Source organism: Elephas maximus, chromosome 22 (genome assembly GCF_024166365.1).
Source record: "Elephas maximus indicus isolate mEleMax1 chromosome 22, mEleMax1 primary haplotype, whole genome shotgun sequence".
Classification (NCBI taxonomy): Eukaryota; Metazoa; Chordata; class Mammalia; order Proboscidea; family Elephantidae; genus Elephas; species Elephas maximus.
In genome coordinates, this window is record NC_064840.1 from 22471328 (window position 1) to 22491708 (window position 20381).

General features: G+C 49.8%; 1 protein-coding gene across 2 annotated transcripts in view; it reads left to right on the plus strand.

The window, feature by feature from the left end:
• Positions 1–2397: 2397 nt before the first annotated feature.
• SMARCB1 (SWI/SNF related, matrix associated, actin dependent regulator of chromatin, subfamily b, member 1) overlaps positions 2398–20381 on the plus strand; it is a 41690-nt gene continuing 23706 nt past the window's right edge. Inside the window, exons 1-5 of one of the 2 annotated variants that reach the window (XM_049866845.1) lie at positions 2398–2677; positions 6347–6485; positions 8216–8345; positions 11573–11710; positions 14043–14170. In XM_049866845.1, coding sequence (XP_049722802.1) covers positions 2585–2677; positions 6347–6485; positions 8216–8345; positions 11573–11710; positions 14043–14170 — 628 coding nt within the window. In that variant the 5' untranslated portion in view covers positions 2398–2584. The remainder of the gene's footprint in view (positions 2678–6346; positions 6486–8215; positions 8346–11572; positions 11711–14042; positions 14171–20381) is intronic. The other variant, XM_049866846.1, reaches the window with a different exon arrangement.

Consider the following 20381-nt stretch of genomic DNA (forward strand, 5'->3'; position numbering starts at 1 on the left):
GTGGTTAAGTGCTACAGTTGCTAACCAACCAATTCGGCAGTTCGAATCCACCAGGCGCTCCTTGGAAACTATGGGGCAGTTCTACTCTGTCCTATAGGGTCACTATGAGTCGGAATCGACTCAACCGCAATGGGTTTTTTTAAGCACCAATCAGAGTATTATGTTGCTAGTTCCTGGTTTAACAATATAAATATTGCATGGATGCCTGTAACTCTTCGAGGCTTTAGATTTCACTCTGTGAAATCTAATGTTTCCCCAGTTTAAAATGTATCCCCCCCCGCGCCGTATCTGTCAGTTTGTCATACTGTGGGGGCTCACGTGTTGCTGTGATGCTGGTAGCTCTGCCACTGGTATTCAAATACCAGCAGGGTCATCCATGGTGGACAGGTTTCAGCTGAGCTTCCAAACTAAGACAAACTAGGAAGTTCGGCGATCTACTTCTGAAAAAAATTAGCCAGTAAAAACCTTATGTATAGCAGTGGAATATTGTCTGATATAGGGTCAGAAGATGAGCCCACAGGTTAGAAGGCACTCAAAATACGACTGCGGAAGAGCTGCCTCCTCAAAGTAGAGTCAGCCTTAATGACAAGGATAGAGTCAAGCTTCTAGGGCCTTCACTCAGTGATGTGACATGACTCAGTGAGAAGAAACAGCTGTAAACACCCATTAATAATTGGAATGTGGAATGTATGAAGTATGAATCTACAAAAATTGGAAGTCATCAAAAATGAAATGGAACACATAAACATTGATATCCGAGGCATTAGTGAGCTGAAATGGACTGGTACTGGCCATTTTGAATTGGTCTACTGTGCCAAGAATGACGAATTGAAGAGGAATGGAGTTGCATTCATCATCAAAAGAACATTTCAAGATCCTGGAGTACAACGCTGTTTAAAGTCAGGAAAGGTGTGCGTCAGGGTTGTATCCTTTCACCATACTTATTCAATCTGTATGCTGAGCAAATAATCCAAGAAGCTGGAGTATATGAAGAAGAACGTGGCATCAGGACTGGAGGAAGGCTCATTAACAACCTTCGACACGCAGGTAACACAACCCTGCTGAAAGTGAAGAGGACATGAAGCACTGATGATCAAAGACCACAGCCTTCAGTATGGATTGCACCTCAACCTAAAGAAAACAATCATCCTCACAACTGTACCAACAAGCAACGTCATGATAAAGAGAAGAAAGACTAAAGTTTTAAAGGATTTCATTTTACTTGGATCCACAATCAACACCCATGGAAGCAGCAGTCAAGAAATGTAAGGATGCATTCCATTGGGCAAATCTGCTGCAAAAGACCTCTTTAAAGTGTTAAAAAGTAAAGATGTCACTTTAAGGACTAAGGTGAGCCTGACCCAAGCCATGGTGTTTTCAATTGCCTCATATGCATGTGAAAGCTGGACAGTGAATAAGGAAGGCCGGAAGCATCAATGCCTTTGAATTATGGTGTTGGCGAAGAATATTGCATATACCACGGACTGCCAAAAAGAACAAGCAAATCTATCCTGGAAGAAGTACAGTCAGAATGCTCCTTAGAAGCAAGGATGGCAAGTCTTAGTCTCACATACTTGGACATGTTATCAGGAGGGATCTGTCCCTGCAGAAGAACATCATGCTTGTTAAAGTGGAGGGTCATCGAAAAAGAAGAAGGTTCTCAACAAGACAGACTGACCCAGCGGCTGCAACAACGCACTTAAGCATAACGATGATGTATGGTGCACGACCAGGCAGTGTTTTGTTCTTTTGTACATCGGGTTGCTATGAGTCAGCACTGACTCCACCACACCGAGCAACAACAAAACTGTACCTTGCCTTTAATAAACCTCTTTACTTTTACATTAACAGTATGTACAGTTTTTACTCTTTGACACTCCCCTCCCACACTCATCTGATACACCAGCCAAACCAAATGCAGCTACATTCAGGCCCCTAGGCCTTTGCTCATGCCAATCCCCACTTCACTGTTGTCATTTTACCCACCCCCACAGCCGCAGAACCAGTTGGGTGTGGACCTGGCACATTTGTTTTCATGAACCCTCTTAGTTGCTCGGCAGCACTGTACTTCAGGGTGGGGAAACTGAGGCTGGCCTAGATTCAAAAAGTACTGCCAGGTTTCCAGATATAGTCCTTTCCTCCTCCTGGCCTTCAGGTCCCCCTTCATTCCTCCTCCACTGGGCAGAGTTCCAGTCCTTCCTGTGAGACTTGGAAGCCACCGCCTGAGTCAGGCCCTCAGCTGCTATTTTCTGTCGGCTAGAAGCTTTTCAATGCACCAGGACTTTGGGAGGCAACCAGAAGAAAAACGGGTCACGGTTCCTTTAAGGAGCCGGAGGGGAGCGCGCCCCGATCTTTTGTCTGGGCGGTGGCGCGCGCGTCTGCGTCAACGCCCGCGCATGCGCATGGAGAGCGGCCTAGGCGGCGACGGAGGCTGACAAGTCCACAGCGACGCGAGCACCAAATCTGGCCCAGCCTTCGCCTCCCGGCCTCGGTTCTCCGCGGCGCGGCGCGGCTAGTCCCGGCCCCGCCTCAGCCCTCCCGACCTTTCGCAGCCCGGCCCCGGCCGCCCGCTTCCGCCGCCGCAATGATGATGATGGCGCTGAGCAAGACCTTCGGGCAGAAGCCCGTCAAGTTCCAGCTGGAGGACGACGGCGAGTTCTACATGATCGGCTCCGAGGTACCCGCGGCGCGTCCTCGCCCCACCCCGCCCCGCAGGAGGCCCGGGGCGGGTCTGCGCGCGGGGGGCGGCCGTCTCCATTCATCGCGACGGGCGCGCGCGCGTGGCCGGGGCGAGGCCTTTCGGGGGTGTGGTCTGCCCAGGCTCCGCCCCGGGCTCTCGGCGTTCTGGGTTGGCGTTCGGTTTCCGCGTGGTCCGGGGCTCACCCCGCGTCATGGCTTAGGTCCTGCGAGGTGCCAGGGGACCGCCTAAGCTGGTCCAGCGCCAGCAAAGACGCAAATAAAAGGGGTGTTGTGGGTTGTTTTTTGTGGCTAGTCCCTGCGGTGCATGAAGGGGTCACAATGTTGCCCTTAAGTCTTTTGAGATGTTGACAATCTCATGTGCACCCCGCCCCCATTGTTCCGTCTAAGATCCTGAAATCGCGGGTTGGAAACCTGGGGCTTAGTGAGGGCTCCTGCCGGTTTGTGTTCGTTGCCGCGGAGGTGGGCCAAACCTACTGCCGTCAGTCGATTCCGACTCATAGCGACTCTGTAGGAGGGACATCTCTCAGCACTTCCGAAGCAATTGACGTTTTGGAGATTTGTGAACGGACTGACCTGAATTATTAAGGGGAGAAGGTTCTGTTCTTTAATCCTCAATTCGAAGCGACAGTACTGTGAGCCAGCTGGCGAACTGGCTTTAGGAAAATCCTACAACCGCCCCATCTAACGGGGGTTTGTACTACGTTAAGTTTTGCCAAATTGCCTCGTATTAGTCTTTTCTCACCTAAAGTCAGTACCCAACTAATATATATTTCTTTTTTTAATTGATGGGTGTAAATAAAGTTTACACGTGCACATGTCACACCGTTGAGTTTCTTATGTGACAAGGTAAGTGCCAATCTTGGAGTGCGAACACAACCACAAAATGCCAAGGGTCTCTTCTCTGTTGTAGCAGGTTTCAGTGTCATACTCCAACATCTCATTCATGCTTTTTTTAAAGTGTCTTTCCTTTTCTTCACCACTGAGCATAGCATGAAAGAATCAAACCTGTGATTGTCACGCTGAGGCTGTCAGGACCCCTCATGACTCCCACCTTGTCTTAGTCTGTGAGGCCGGTGTTGTCGCTTACCTCAGAACTTTAATGTTTCACCAGTTTTTATAAAACAGGAGAGCGGGATGCAATAAATTCTTCATGTTATCACATAAGTGCTGCTGTTCAAAGAAGGCTTAGCTGCGGACATGTTGCCAATTTCTGTCCATCTTCCCCTGCTCAGAAGGGGCCTCACCAGCTGGTCGGCACCCACCTACATTCAGGGCTCAAAAAGGAGTTTCCGAATGTGCCGTGGTGCAAGCTGTTTAAGGATAAATCTTTACCTGACCTAATGGTAAATTAGAGGGTTAGCTTTTCGCTTACCCTCTACGAGATGGAGTGGCACAGTAGCTGCAACGATGGGCTCAAGCATAACGATTATGAGGATGGCGCAGGACCAGGCAGTGTTTCGTTCTGTTGTACATAGGGTTGCTATGAGTCAGAACTGACTTGACAGCACCTAATAACAACAATGCCCTTGACTTGGAGTGGGTGGTCCTCTTGAGAAGAAAGCTTCCCATGATTCGGTGGCGTAAAGTAATTGGGAAGAAGCAGCAGCCAGGTGGGAAGACCATTGGAGGCCTAGTTCCAGCCTCCTCCGCCTACATCATTTTTGTCACCTATATAGTGAGCATGGTCTCGAAGACCTTCCATGTGACACACTTTAGGTTTCTCGAAAGCTAACAGCAGCCTTTTCTTTCAGCCTGTTTGCTCCTGGCCCAGCTTGTTGAGTGAGAGTGATTTCATGAGGGTCCCTTTGTGCCTGGTCCAGTCTGTAGAGCCCCAAGTGGGAGAGGCCTACACCTGTTCTTTTGGGCCAGGCTTAACAAGCATCAGCCATTTGGCATTCAAGGGAGGATTCAAGAGCAGAATGCTATCTGTGGATACTCAGTAGCTCTGGTGACTGTTGGATAGATGGCCCTTGGACCCCTTGCCCTTGGAAACAGACTCTGTGTTCAGAGAGGCAGGCCAGCCATGGTCACATCCCACCCCACCCCCAACGCCCTGTGCGGTACCCCGTGGAGCTGCCTTGGGTGGCATCTGCAGTTGCTGTGAGTGCGTGTCCTTATTCTCCCGCCATCTACAGGCAGCTATAGTCACCAGGCCAGGTCACAAAGCTGAGAGGACCCTGAGAAATCACTAAGCCTAGTACCTTCATTTGACATTTGGGACACCTGGGTTCATAGAGGGCCAGGGCTGATTCAGGGAAAACCCAGGAGGACAGTCGCCTGAAGGGGTCTTGGGAGGGGCTGAGGAGTCCCAGAGTCCCGAGGGACCTCCAGGGTAGTAATGGGGGACACTGTGGTCAGTTTCTTTTCAAAAACCTCATGGGAATTCTGTGCTTACCCTTGGGTGGCACCAGCACACACAGGCCAGGAGGTTCAGTGGTTGGCATCTGTGCTTTCTATCTGAAGCAGGAGGGGCTCATGCTACACAGAGACTCTGGTTGATGCTTATACACATCTTTACTCGTGAAATGTGGAGAAACTCGTTTTCACTTAATAAATATACTATGCTGGGTGGGTAAAGTGGGAAAAGTCATAGCAGTGATCTTTTGTGGGACTGAGTTCAACGGTGCTGAAAATTTGACCGAGGAGTCGAGGGACCCAGAAAGGGAAAGCAATCAGGGTCTCCAAGGAAGCCAGCACCTGGCCCACAGGCCACTGGTCATGGGGCGGGGGTGGGGGGCTCTGAGTGATAACTTTTGAGAGGTCAGTGAGACAATGGGGTTTCTTCATAAAAAGTTGAGGGTTGGGTTTCTTTTCCTGAAGGAAGTTATGCCTTCGGTTATAGGCACAAACAAACTGAAGCTGTTGTTTGGGGAAATTATAATTTATGTAGCAGTCTAGTGATTGCTGCTAAGTGCTTTTTAACTCTTAGGAAAATTCCTTTGGTATCCCTGATTTGAGTTTTGTTGTTAAACTAAGTAACGTGGGCTGCAGGGGAAATTATTCTATATGTGTCTGAAATTAAGAGACCTTTCTGGTATTCATTACCAAAACCAAACCAAACCCACTGCCATCAAGTTGATTCCGACTCATAGCGACCCTATAGGGCAGAGTAGAACTGCCCCACAGAGTTCCCAAGAAGTGCCTGGCAGATTCAAACTGCTGACCTTTTGGTTGGCAGCCGTAGCACTTAACCACTACACCACCAGAGTGTTTATTGTATTGTAAAAATATCAAAGTCTTGTTCTTAAGATAAAGGGAGGTCACAGAGGCCTTACATTTCTGGAGAGAGAAATGAGATCTTTATTCCAAATTAGAAACTTGGCAAGTGTCATGGTGAGCTTGGGGTGCCTGGCTCCTGGGGAAACTGCAGCTCCGCCAGCACCTGGTCAGGCCTTTCGAACTTGGTCCTATTGGCAGAAGGCAGATGTTGTCCTGCCTCATGGGACAGATGTGGGCCAGATGTTCACAGCGGTTGAACCCTTGATGTTAGTGGAATGGGTTTTATCACTGCCACAAGGCTGGCACCTGGGGGCCGGCCTCGGGCCAGCCCCCCGTCACTGTGCCCAGTGGAGCTCCTCCGGCACCAGGACCTCCCTTCTGCGTCAAGACACGACCTTCATAATGACCCTTCTTGCTTTACTCACAGGTGGGAAACTACCTCCGTATGTTCCGAGGTTCTCTGTACAAGAGATACCCCTCACTCTGGAGGAGGCTAGCCACTGTGGAAGAGAGGAAGAAAATAGTTGCATCGTCACATGGTAAAAAAACAAAACCTAACACTAAGGGTGCGTCTTCACGAGGGTTTGTAAACCTGTTTCAAAACCACTCGCTTATGTCATCAAGATAAAACGTTTTCACCCCAGAGTGTCTTCACTGTGGCCTTGCTTAGTCTAACGCTGCCAGGGTGTCCCCGGGCAGTGCTGCCCTGCCAGCCACCATCGGAGCTGGTGAGAAAGCACTCAGTGAGAAGACTGTGGCCGTGTGCAGTTCTTTCCAGAAGGGTCTGCGGGGGCAGGGGGCGGGGTGGGGCCAGAAGCAGGTGCCGTGAAGACATGATGGTCTCAAAACGTTTTAGGAATGCTGTGATGCTCTGCCATCTGTGTGGTGTGTCAACATCGTCATCCTCCATGCCACCCGAGCAGTGGGTGGTGACCCCACCGCCCACTCCCCTGGGACCTCACCGCTTGCTTTCCAGAGCACTCCATTCTGTAGCACTCCACTGTGGGCAGCAGTGCTCATGCCCGTGTGCATGTCTGGGGTTGCCAGGGTAGGGCGTGTGCTGCTTGGTGGTGAGCTGCTCACCACTTGTAAAACAAGTATGCCTCGGGCCATGGCAGCTCTGTACAGGGTGGAGGGGTACTTTTCCAACACACTGGGGTGTCCCTCAGGAGAGACCCCCCGGTACAGATGGGCATGACTGCAGAGCAGTATTTGACAGGTGGTAAGGCTGCCCCCACTCAGCAGAGGCGCCTTGTAGAGAGCTGCCCAGCCTCTCGGGTAAAGGCTTGCCCCAAAGCTCTGTGTGTGTGTGTGCGTGTGTGTATGTGTGTGTGCTTGCGTGTGCATGCATGTATGCATGGCTAAGCAGTCTGTGCGATTTGGTGCCATCTGTAGGTGCTGCTGTGGTCTTGTCCACTGTGGGCAAGGTAGTGGTTCTTTTAATCCAGGGGCCAGAGCTACTTTTTCATCTGCTGTTCTAACCATTGCACTGACACCCTTAAACAAGCATCCCTGTCCGTTCCCCCAGTGGAGCGCTACCCACTAACTCAGCGAGGCCCTGCTTTGCTTTCCTCTCTGCATGCTCAGAGTGATGTCCTAGTGATGACAGTTCCACCTTATACTTGGAGACACCTCCCTGTACCCAAGTCATTTCTCCAGGGAGCCAGGCTGGGCTGTGCAGAGGTGGCGGCTCCTGACAGAGGTCGCCTGCAGAGCTGTGGGGGAGGTCCTCTATAACCTGTCCTGCTTTCAAATAGCACGCCTCAACTGGGACTAGGAACCCGTGCTTGGTGTGGAGCAGCTCTTTCAAACTCCCTGGTCTCTTGTTTTAAAAGAAAGTATTTTCCATCTTTCATCCCATTCCTCCACTCTGCTTCGTGTTGTGGATCTCAGTAGTGTCAAACCTCTGTGCACTTGTCATCTCACCCTGGGCCACCTTCTCCCAAGAGGCCCAGAGGCACATGTTCTGGAGTCTGGGGTCCCTGCTGCTGTGCTGTGTGGTCGTTGCTGGTGCGGCTGCCCTGTACTGCCCTCTGCCCCAGAGCCAGAGCGTCTGGGACACAGCAGCCCAAATGAACCCAAGGGGTCATCACCAGTAGGACTTGGACGTAAAGACCTCAGGCCCCACGGCCCTTTTGGAAGAAGCCGGCGCTAGGCAGCAGTGGGTTTGACACCTTGCTCACCCCACACCCTGCATGTAAGGACCCATGATTTGCTGTGTCCACCGCTGGCTGCTGCCCAACCTCCCCTCCACCGCCCCCCACAAGCTGACTAAAGCAGCATCTCTCGGTTACAGATCACGGCTACACAACACTGGCCACCAGTGTGACCCTGCTGAAGGCTTCTGAGGTAGAGGAGATCCTGGATGGCAATGACGAGAAGTACAAGGCTGTCTCTATCAGCACGGAGCCCCCTACTTACCTCAGGTACGGCTCCTGGATGAGGCACAACTGGTGTCCACACTGTCCTTTCCATACTCAGGAACCCGCTGGGGTCCAATACTTTTCAACACTTCACCCACTATGTGCACAGATCATTTTAGACGGGTTTCTAAGTGTCTTCTGTGTCTTTGGAATTTATGAGAAATGTAAGCCTAGTCCTGGTGCTGGTGAGTCACTGGGAATGCTTTGATGGTTCAGTTAACTCATCAGAAAATATAGTGGCCCAGGTAGACTCGCAAAAGAAACGAACAATAGATTTGAATGCATAAAGACGGAGAGCCTTTAAAGAGCATCTGTGATAAAATCAAAAGGCAAATGATGAATTGGGAAGTTGCTGTGTTATATTGAGCGTCTGTTCAGTTAGATATAGAAAAAAAACTTGGTTACCCCAGTAGATCAGTGGGTGGAGTAAACAAACACAAGGAAGAAGGTTTGACCCCAGGTGGTGTTTGAAAAATTCATAGTAAAAAAATTCAGCAGCGAATAAAGGACAGAGCTCTATGGCTCTGTGTGTTGTGTACCCTTTATAAAGCTTTGACATCAGAAAGTGTCGTGTAATCTGACCAGTAATTCCACACACACGTGTTCTCTGCAGCTTGTGGAAAACATGGGGCCTCTGAGCATCCAACCTCAGGGAATGGCAACATCGGTGAAGACACAGCCCCTTGACAAACTAGGCTGTGACCCTCATGTTCTCACCAGGTAGATGCTGCACTGACCCAAAACCTGGGTCCTCTGAGATGAGCCAAATGCAGAATTGTGCCTACCTACATTGTACTCACTACTCTTAAGAAAATAAGTATTTATATGCACAAAACCCAGGGAGCACTAAGCCAAAAAAAAAAAAAAAGATTCTTGCTTAGAGAAATGTGGTTATGGAAAATCATTTCTTTCCAGATTTTCTCTCAACTTTGCTCTTGGATTGTTTCTATGGTTCCAAAAAAAGCAAAAGGTGGCAGGCATCCAGACGTGTGCTCTGCAGATTCTGTCCTCGAGGGATGCGGTGAGAACACAGGGTGGCTGGCCCCACCACCCCCAGCAAGCCCCTGTGCGTGTAGGGGAGCTTTCAAGTCCGAACAGTCAGCTAGGAGCCTCTGGGCTGTCAGCACCTTAGTAGGGACGGCGTCACATAAGAAGCAGCTGAGGAAGTGGAGTCCTGTTCTGCTGAGGGTGGAGCAGCAGCACCAGGTTGAGGTCGAGGGGAACAGGGAGCACTGTCCCACGGCTCAGTCAGCCCAACAGGGGGCCAGTGACCAGAACACCACTGCCAGGCAATTGGGGCACAGGCGGAAGGTCTCGCAGTAGAAGGAAGGTCACATCACGTGACTCAGGTTCTCTGTCCTGTGTCCAGCTACGTGTGTGCGTCACACGTGCTTTCCATGTCTGACGTAGTTAGTATTGTCTACTGGAAATGGCTGCCAGGCAAGCGGAGGCTGAGCAGCCTAGACTGGACACGAGAGACAGTCACTGAGGTGGAGACAATCACAGGAGGAGAACCAATGAGGAAAGAGGGTGGCCCAACTGTACCGGAATCTACCCAAGGACGTTGTGAAGAATTTGTATTCCTGGCCCTGCTGCAGGGCGCGGTCACCTGGTCTGAGTGAAGCTCAGGACTTGACTCCTTAAAATTTAGCACTCTCAAGGAGTTTGCGCAGCCAGGATTGGGAACCACAGCCTAGGCAGGCTGTGATGAGGACCTGGTTTTGCTGTCCCAGCTCTTAGTCCCTACCCAGATAAGCTCCTGGTTCCCTGTTTTCCTAGGTCTCTGGTCACAAGATCAAAACCAGGCCTGTGTCCAGAAGACGTGATAGAATGCTCCCTGCCCAACCTACAGGTGGGTGGTCTCGGGCCTCCCATTTGAGTTACAGGTGGCCCCCACCATCGGAGAGGAAAGGGCAAGAGAGCTAGCGCCTAGGCAGGTCTCTGCTGCTGCCAGGGACTCCATTGGCCTGTATCACTCTCTGAGCTGTGACAGTTAATAGTGGGGACATTGTGCAGGTGTGGGGATAGGAGGATGAACTAAGCAGTCACTGACCTTGTGCTGCTCACAGTCTCTCCAGGGAGGACAGACCCAAGGGTGATGAAGGAACCTAGCACAGAAGCCGTCTAGAATAGCTTCAGGTGTTTTTCTAGTCGTAAGAAAAAAAAAAAAAACCTGTTGCCATCAAGTCAATTCCAACTCATAGCGACCCTATAGGACAAAGTAGAGCTGCCCTGTATGGTTTCCAAGAAGCGCCTGGTGGATTCGAACTGCCGACCTTTTTTGTTAGCAGCCGTAGCTCTTAACCACTACACCACCAGGGTTTCCAGAGCAACCTGTAATTTTAAGAAAAGAGTGATCCCTTTATGGAGCATGGGTTATGTAAATGCCTTTGAGCATCACTTTCTAGAAGGCGTTACCACTGCCTCTTCTCACCTCTGCTGGCCTGGAAGCTCAGAGGCCAGGAGCCCTGCCCAGCCCATCTCAGGATGGTCCTCATGTCTAAAACAGCAGCGTGTACACGTCCCTCCCTGCTTCAGACCTTCAGGGACACCCGCCAAGTTCAGCCCGTTTATCATGTGGCGTGGGAGACCCTGTAGCTGGCCCTTTCTATCTCAGCCTCAGCCCTGCTGTGTCCTGACTAAGCTGGGTTCCCTGTGCCTGCGACTCCTGTCCTTCCTTGGCCCTCCCCATGAACTCCTGCTTGGCATTAATGCTCGTGTGAGTCCACTTTTCTGAAGCATTCCACAGAGGAGAAGGCCACTCCTCTGCAGCCATCTTCGTACTTCAGCGTATTACACGGGGCTGTGGGTTAGCGTCTGACCTGTGTGCTGGGCTGGGCTGGGCTGGGCTGCTCCGCTGTGTTGGGCGCATAGGAGCCCCGTCGCTGAGGAGCTTGGAGCCTGGTAGGTGTGCGCCAGTGGGATGAACACCCACACTGAGTCAGGTGTGCAGAGGCCCCCGAGGGCCTGGAGACTGACAGGTGGGAGCCGGGGGGGTTGCGGGGTGGATGCCCACACTAAGTTTGGTGTGCAGAGGCCTGCAGGGTCCTGAAGACTGACAGGTGGGAGTCAGGAAGATGGACGCCCACATTGAGTTGGGTGCTCAGAGGAGCCAAGCAGGGTGCAGCAGTGTCACCTGACCCTGCATCAATGAAGGGTCAATGGTACTGGGTACGTACTGGGTGCTCACTCTGACGGGGGCGGGGGGGTGGCTTCCCATGTCTTCCCAGGGAGCAAAAAGCCAAAAGGAACAGCCAGTGGGTGCCCACCCTGCCCAACAGCTCCCACCATCTGGATGCCGTGCCATGCTCCACCACCATCAACAGGAACCGCATGGGCCGTGACAAGAAGAGGACCTTCCCTCTCTGGTGAGTGTGCCATCTGGCCAGGCAGCGCTGTGCCACTTCTCCACCAATGCCGCCTCAGTTTCCGAACATGGTTTTATGTCCTCTTCAGAAAGGCATGGTGCTCTGACCGGGTGTTCTCAAAAAGCTGCCTGCCTCGCCCTTGAAATGCTTTCCTTTAGCATAGCCTTGGGCTTTCTCCAGCGTCACTGGCTCTGCCTGCTTTTTGTCTTTTGCTGGTTTCTCCTCCTCTCTCCAGCACCTGAAGTAGAGTTCTCTGGGACACAGTTGAGCCCTTTTCTCTGTCCTTGGTTTTTCTCAAGCTGTCCACAGCCAGTCTCGTGGTTTTAAATGCCCCCCAGTTGAGCTTGACCTTATCAGTGTCCTGGGACTGCTGTAACAAATTACCACAAACTCTCTGGCTTAAACAACAAATTTATTCCCTCACACTCTGGAGGTCAGAAGTCTGAAATCAGTTTCACTGGGCTAAAATCAAGGTGTCAGCAGGGCTTTGCTCCCTCCCAGGGCTCCAGGGGAGAATCTGTTCCTTGCCTTTTCCAGCTTCTGGGTGCTGCTAGCATTCCTGGTCTTGTGGCTGCATTGCTCCCATCTCTTGTCTTCTGTATAAGATCTCTCTTTGCTGCTGTCTTATTGGGACATGTGTGATGGCATTCAGGGCCCACCTGGATAATCTGGGATAGTCTCTTCATCACAGAATTCTTAGTCATGGCTATGAAGCACCACTCTGTTCTTTAGCCACCTGCAGTGCCATTCACAGGTTCCAGAGATGAGGACATAGATATCTTTTGGGAGCTCCTTTTCAGCCTACCATACCCACATTCATTTTCTGGCCCAGACCTCTCCCCTGTTCACCATCCTCACATACCCAGGTGGATACCCAAGTGTCCGTGTGACGTCTCTCTTGCCTGCAGACTTCCCCGTCTCAAGAGATGGCAGTCCATGCTTCTGGTTGCTCAGGCCAAAATTACTGAGCTCTTACTCAACACCTACCTTTTTGTTACACCACAAATCCAGTCTTAGCAAGTTCGTGCTGCTCAGCCTTCTGTGTATCTGGCTGCTCAGTGTCACCCCCACTCCCACCACTTTGTCCGGCTTCGCACACTTCTTGCTGTTCTCCTGGCACTCCCTTCGCCACCCATGGTCCATTCTCAGCCCTGCAGCCAGCACGAGCCTCTTAGACACTGGGCAGATGGCATCCCTTCTCCTCCATGCGGAGTTCTTCCAGAAGCGTGCCTTGCCCGAAGGGGTGCAGAGTCCCCTGGGGCTGCAAACCGTGCCTGTTCCACTGCTGCGGCTCTTGGCCCTCTCCTGTACTTCGGGCATCTCAGTCTCTTAACGCCTCACACACGCCCAGAGGTATCTGGTCAGTCCTCCCCCTTGCCATTTGTTCCGCCTTAAGCTGTCTTCCTGGCTTGCCCCTTCTTCCCTTCTGCCTCTATTCGAAGGTCGTTTCCTTGCCGCTCAGTCTCCAGCACTCTGCTCTCTCCCAGGTTCATGCTTCCCCACAACACTCGTGTCTGATGTGTGGCGTGCCCTCTTGCGCGTTTGTTGTCTGTTTCCCACACTTTCAAGGGCAGCTCTCCACCCTTCGTATTCGGCAGGCACTCTTAGGTTTACCCCTGCCCTCCCACACCTCCTAACCAACCTGCCACCTCCAATCTTCCCTCTTGTCTTCCTGAAATACAGTTGTGGTCCATCATTTCCTCATTCAGGATCCTTCCTGAAATACAGATGTGGCCCGTCATTTCCTCATTCAGAGTCCATCTGGGTCTCCCTCAGGGTGGAGCCAGGTCTGCAGCCGGAGATGAGCCCTGCGTGGCTTTCCAGCAGCATCCACAATGCTCTCTGGGTTATCTGGCCTCCTCCTCTGTGGTCAGTTTGCTGTATCCTCAGCAGCTCCTCTGTTTTCCTTCCTTTTGGCCTTTGCTAAGCAATTTCCTTTACTGGGAATACCCTTTCCCCTTCTTGGCTTTCTGTGAAAGTCTGGCCTACTTTTGGGCTAAATACCCCTGCCTTCTGAGTGGACCTAGATCCACTCCCACTGCCCACATCAGCAGCAGCTTCTCTGTCCCGCATGTGCTGTGGAGCAGCCTGTTGCAGTGGCGCTCATCAGAGACAGGCTGATGGTGGTCACTGCGGCTGTCCCGCCCCGTTAGATGTGGCTGGGCCCTGCTGAGCATGTCTCTGACAAGTGGGCTGTCTTGCAGCCAGGTCTGTGGGGACTCGTGGCATAGGTTTTGGTGCAGAGAGGAAGCCTGAAAATACCCATCCCAGGAGCCCTGGGCAGCAGCACCACAGGGCCCCTTGCTGAGTGTCATTGCCATCTCACTTCCAGCTTTGACGACCACGACCCCGCTGTCATCCATGAGAATGCGTCCCAGCCTGAGGTGCTGGTTCCCATCCGACTGGACATGGAGATCGATGGGCAGAAGCTGCGGGATGCCTTCACATGGAACATGAATGGTATGTGGGAGCTTGGTCTGCAGGCCTGGACCTGGCCACCGTGGCATTGCATGCAGATAGGTCCTTCTCCCACCAGCAACCTGCCAGGTGGTTCTGGACTCTGAATGTGACTTTCAGAGCACTGTGGCCTAGCTTTGCAGGGTGCGGACTCTGTGTTTAAATCCCGGTTCTACCCATTTCTGATGGGCTAGGCACATGAACCTTAGTTTTCTTCCTCACCGTGTAGCACTGTTGAGGAGTGGCCAGCTGCTAGTCCACATAGCTCGGATGATGACAGTGGTGCTGACCAGACCCAGGCTCAGCCACATCGGCCCCTGCTCTTCTTTCATGCTCCACAGACACGGCTTTACACCTCTCTGCCACCCTCGGCGGGAGAGCCTTCCCTCACCCTCAGCGTTCTTGCCTTTGCATATCTTCCTTCTTTAGGTCTGGGGTCGGGTGCCGTCTTCCAGCCCTTCCTGGGCTCCCAGAGTCCGAGTATAACTGCCTACAGATGCAGAGCAGAAAGGTTACAGGCTGCAGGTTCTGAACAGTGTAGAGGGCTTATGCCAGCTGGGAAGGAGGATTGTGTGGGGTTTTTACTTTCCTTTCTTACCGAATTTTTCAGACTTGCACAGTCAAAAAATAGTGAATATCCTTTTTAAATGATTAAAAGCTTAAAATCACCATAATCTCACCACCCCAACAATATTTTCAGTTTTGCATTTTCCCTGCCAACCGCTTCTTCATGCAAATGTATTGAATGTTGTAACCACGGTACAAGTATAATTTTATTGTATTTTTCTTCATTTAAGTATTGTCCTGCAGTATTTTCCAGTAAGTTGAGGTCTCTTAACACTCCCCTCATATTAGATATATCTTTTTTACACAAATAACATATTTGCTTACTGCATTTTTTCTCCAGCAGGGGATTTCCTGAGGGAGGAATGTATATGTTTGTTGAGATGTGGTGGCATCGGGCTTTGTGGAGGGACTAGAGCTTCATCTGGCCATCCCCAGCACTTTGTGTCATAGCATGGCGAAGTTCATGAGGGAGGCCAGGCTTTGTTATGTTATACTGCGTCCTCTTTGGGAAGGCTGTGGGGATTTCAGTACTGTGTGTAATCCTATTTCTCCTGACCAGCATTTCGCTGGTCTTTCCTCACAGGAGTCCTACAAGCCATTCTTGAGGAATCAGAATGGTGTCATTCTGCAAATTCTTCCGTAGCCCAGGGTGGTATTCAGAGTGTCTGGAGCCATGATTCTTAACAGGCATTTAAGAGGGTGCACCCCCGACATGGTAGTTAAAAGAGCGTGTTCAGAATTACCATTGATTTGCTGTGGTTTTAGTCATATCTGATTTACTTTGAAATTTCAAATAACCTTAAAGGAGGGCATATCACAAAGGAGAAAGGGACTAAAAAATATGAAACAGCCTCAGTTAAACACATGAATGTGTCCTCCAGACAGTCTTTCCTTACTAGGATTTGTCTCAAGCTTTTTGGTAGGCTTTGGTTTGCAGTGGGTTCGAGCTTCTCTTTGGAAAGCACTGGAAATGTAGCTTATCCGAGTTGCTAGTGAAATGTGGTGTCATCTGCCTTCACAGTCACATGAACTAGGAAAGTGTTAAAATTCTCCAGAAAGGATGAGTTGCCTAACATGAACAGGTGCCTCCATAGACAACATCTTTGCCCAAAAGGGGGACAAGCGAGAGGGCCATGTGCTACCTCAGGAAAACGTTTGATTCTCTTCCAGCACACAGGCAAAAAGGTGATCATGGCCTCCCAGGGGTCTACACCTCAGGATGTTGTTTCAGAAGGCACGATTTTAGAGATTTCCGTCCATGTGCTTACCTTGGATGCTTAAATAAACCAAAATGACGCATTCAGGAAGCTGAGTGTACCCACAAACAGCGTAACCCAAAGAAATCCGTGCTGGGTGTGATCGTTAAGGTTGTGTGTCAACTTGACTGGACTGTGATTCTCAGTGATTTGACAGTTATGATGTAGTTTGGCATTCGTATAATAATGTGATCACCTCCATGCTGGGATGTGCTGTGAGTAGCCAGTCATTTGAAAGAGAATTTCCTTTGGGGTGTAGCCTGCATCCAATATAGGTGGACTTTCTGGCCAGGCTCGTGGGCTTTTGCTTGCTCTGGATTCTGCAGCTGGCTGCTGTTCATCTGACCTCCACTTCTGGGGAGTTGAGCTAGCACCTTCCCTGCCGATCTTAGGGTTCATCAGCCTCCACAGTCTGTGAGCCAGCAACCCACCAGCTTACCTGCTGATCTTGGAATTCAGCCTCCACAGTCTGTGAGCCAGGGGCCTATTGTCTGACCTGGTGATCTTGGGTTAGCCAGCCCCTGCAGCTACTTGAGTCAGGAGAAGCCTCCAGCCTGACCCATGGACTTGGGACTTTCCAACCTCTACAACTGCGTGAGCCGTTTCCTTGATATAAATCTCTTTCTCTGTATATACATACACAGAAACCCTGGTGGTATAGTGGTTAAGTGCTATGGCTGCTAATCAAAAGGTCAGCAGTTCAAATCCAGCAGGCACCCCTTGGGAACTCTATGGGGTAGTTCTACTCTGTCCTGTAGGGTTGCTATGAGTCAGAATCGACTCAACAGCAATGGGTTTGGTTTTTTTTTGTTTTATGTGTATAGATGCTTCACTAGTTTTACTTCTCTACAGAACTCAGCCCAAAACATTTGGTACTGAGAGTAATTCTAGAGAAACAATATTATACAGATGAGTTTTCTAAATTGATCTCAAGTCTGGTTGGTCTTAAAAGTGTTGATGACTCTGCTTCCACTACTAAAGGGAGCACTGGTTATCCGTGGCATGAGGTGGCAACAGAAATATGCAAAACACCACCACCAATAGATCAGGTATTGGTGAGAGGTGAGGCTCTGGGTGATGGCTTGCTTGACACCTTTCTACAATTGTTTCATAATGAGAGGTATAAGGAACATGGTTGGTTGCTCCTACTTTCACTGAACAAAGTGGTGAAAGAAAGAAATGAGCTCAGGGCTTCAGAGTCAAAGCTCAAGCACCTCATAAACGATCTCAAAGTTTCCACGTGTGCTTTGAAAGAAAGCCATATTTCTTGAAGTAACAGAGCTGATATTGTCGAAAGCCAAACCCAGAGACTTATTGTAAGAGTGACTGGATTACAACATCAACTGAATTCCTAGTCTTGAGTGGTGTCTGAAGTTAAAGTGAGGGCATTGATTGGGAAGAAATGGGATCTTGAAACATGGGATGGGGACATATGGGCAGGTAATCAGGAAGCTAGGGTAACTGAGACCCTAAACTGAGCCCCTAAATTTCATTGAATCACTCCTGCCAACAGAACCAACCCTCTCACTCCCATCTGAAGAGATTACTCCATCTTTGTCTGCTAAGCTACCTTTCCAGTAAAACCATTAGCCCCTCAACCCCCATCTCACGGAATTAACCAGGCTTGTGTCTGAAGGGAAACCCTGATGGCGTAGTACTAAAGAGCTACAGCTGCTAACTGAAAGGTCGGCAGTTCAGATCCACCAGGTGCTCCTTGGAAACCATATGGGCAGCTCTACTCTGTCCTGTAGGGTAGCTATGAGTCAAAATTAACTTGACAGCAATGGTTTTTTGTTTTTTTTGGGGGGGGGCGGGTGTTTGTGTTTGAAGAGCTTTTGTCTGAGTCATTGCCTGAGCCAGATGCCTTACGAGACATTGCTAAATGTTCTAAAAACACATCTGTACCACTCGTTTTGGCTTCCAGACCTATAACTAGACTTAAGTCCCAGCGAGCCTCAAAAGGTAAAGTACAAAGCGTGACACAGGAGGAGGCATGCTACACTCCAAAAGAACTGCTTGACTTTTCAAATATGTACAAACAGAAACCTGGGGAATATATATGAGAATGACTGTTATGGCTGTGGGATAGTGGTGCAAGGAGCATAAAGATGGATCAGTCTGAGTTTATTGATATGGGCTCACTAAGCACAGATTCTTCATTCAGTGTTCCAGCTTGAGAGGGTAGAAAAGGATCTAATAGTTCAGTTGTGTCACTGAAGCATGGATTATATGGTGGCCTACACTAAATCAAGTTGAAGTACCAGACCTGCCTTGCTGTACTGTAGAAAGTATCCAGAGGCCTAGGGAAATCGTTAGAGTGAATTTATCAGGATAGATCCACAGACCCAGACATGGAGAGCCCAAAGGACACACCTTTTACCACAATGGTGAGGAACAAATTTGTGAAGAGAGCCCCAGCATCTTTGAAGACTGCTATGATTGCTATTTTATATAAGTCAGACGTGACAGTGGGAACTGCTGTAACTGAATTGAGACATCTAACTGCAGTGGGGCTGACTAGAGCTTGTGGTGGAAGGGGCCAACTGGCAACAATCCTCAAAGACCGAGTGAGGTGTGGTTACCATCATGGACAGTAGAGTCAGAGCAGTAATCAGAATAATCTGAGTCATGTGGATATAGCATTGACTACTGAGTCATGGTGTACCTAGAAGTGAAATAGGAAATTTAAATGTTTACTTGATTCGTACGAGTAAAAGAATTCTAGGTCAAGTGAACACCAGTCTACCTCAAATTGCCAGAATTGTCACGGTCCCTCAATTAATTCCCAGACGTAAGTGAGTTTAAAGACTCACAACCCCTTGAATGAAGGGGAGGCTGGGTCCCTTTGAGAAAGGACCTCATTATACTGCCAAAAATTTATACTGTTAATCCTTCCCCAGCCTTCACCAAAGGGATCTATGGCCTCTTACGAGAGCATCTGTTACTTGGGGAAAAGGAAATAATCAGACTTTTGGAGATTACTGGATACTGGCTCTGGACTTACATTAATTCCAGGAGACCCAAAATGTCACTGTGGCCCATCAGTCAGAGTGGGGGCATATGGTGGTCAGGTTACTAATGAAATCTTAGCTCATGTCAGTCTCACCGTAGGTCCAGTGGGTCCCTCAGCCCATCCTGTAGTGATTTCCCCAGTTCCAAAATGCATCATGGGAGTAGATATACTCAGCACCTGACAGAACCCCCACATTGGATCCCTGAGAAGTGGAGTAAGGGCTATTTTCGTAGAGAAAGCCAAGCAGAAACCATTAGAACTGCCCCCTACTTAGGAAAATAGTAAACCAAAAGTAATACCACATTCCTGGAGGAATTGCAGAGATTACTGCCACCATCAAGGACTTGAAGGATGCAGGGCTGGTGATTCCTGCTACATCCCCATCCAACTTGCCTATTTGGCCTATGCAAAAAAGAGATAGATCTTGCAGAATGACATTGAGTTATCTTGTTTTATCTAAAACTTAGCCAGATGGTGGCTCCAGTTGCAGCTGCTGTTCCAGATGCAGTTTCATTGCTTGAGTAAATTAATACATCTTCTGGTACCTGGTATGCAGCTATTGATCTCGCTAATGCCTTTTTCTCCATTCCTGTTTTGAAGGACCACCAGACGCAGTTTGCCTTCAGCTGGCAAGGGCATCGGTACACCTTCAGTGTTCTACCTCAGGGGTATATCAACTCTCTAGCTCTGTGTCGTAATTTAGTCCACAGGGAACTTGATCACCTTTCTCTTCCACAAGATGTCACACTGATCTATTACATTAATGACATTCTATTGATTGGACCTTGTGAGGAAGAACTGTCAACAACTCTGGACTTACTGGTAAAACATTTGCATACTAACCCATTGTTAACCCATTGCCTTCAAGTCGATTTTGACTCATAGTGACCCTATAGGTGAGAGTAGAACTGCCCCATGAGGTTTTCAAGGAGCGCCTGGTGGATCCAAACTGCCAGCGTTTTGGTTAGCAGCCATAGCTCTTAACCGCTACGCCACCAGCATCTCCCTTTGCATGCTGGTGGGTGGGGAATTAATCCAACAAAATTTCAGGCACCTTCCACCTCACTGAAATTTCTAAGGGTCCAGTGGTGTGAAGTATGTGGAGATATTTCTCCTAAAGTGAAGGATAAGTTATTGCATCTGGCCTCTCCAACAACTAAAAAGGAGGCACAATGCCTAGTGGACCTCTCTGGATTTTGAAGGCAACATGGCCCTCATTTGGGTGTACTACTCTGGCCTGTTTATCAAGTGACTTGAAAAGCTGCTAGTTTTGAGTGGGGCCAAGAACAAGAGAAGGCTCTGCAACTGGTTCAGGCTGCTGTGCAAGCTGCCCTGCCACTTGGGCCATATGATCTGGCTGACCTAACGGTGCTTGAAT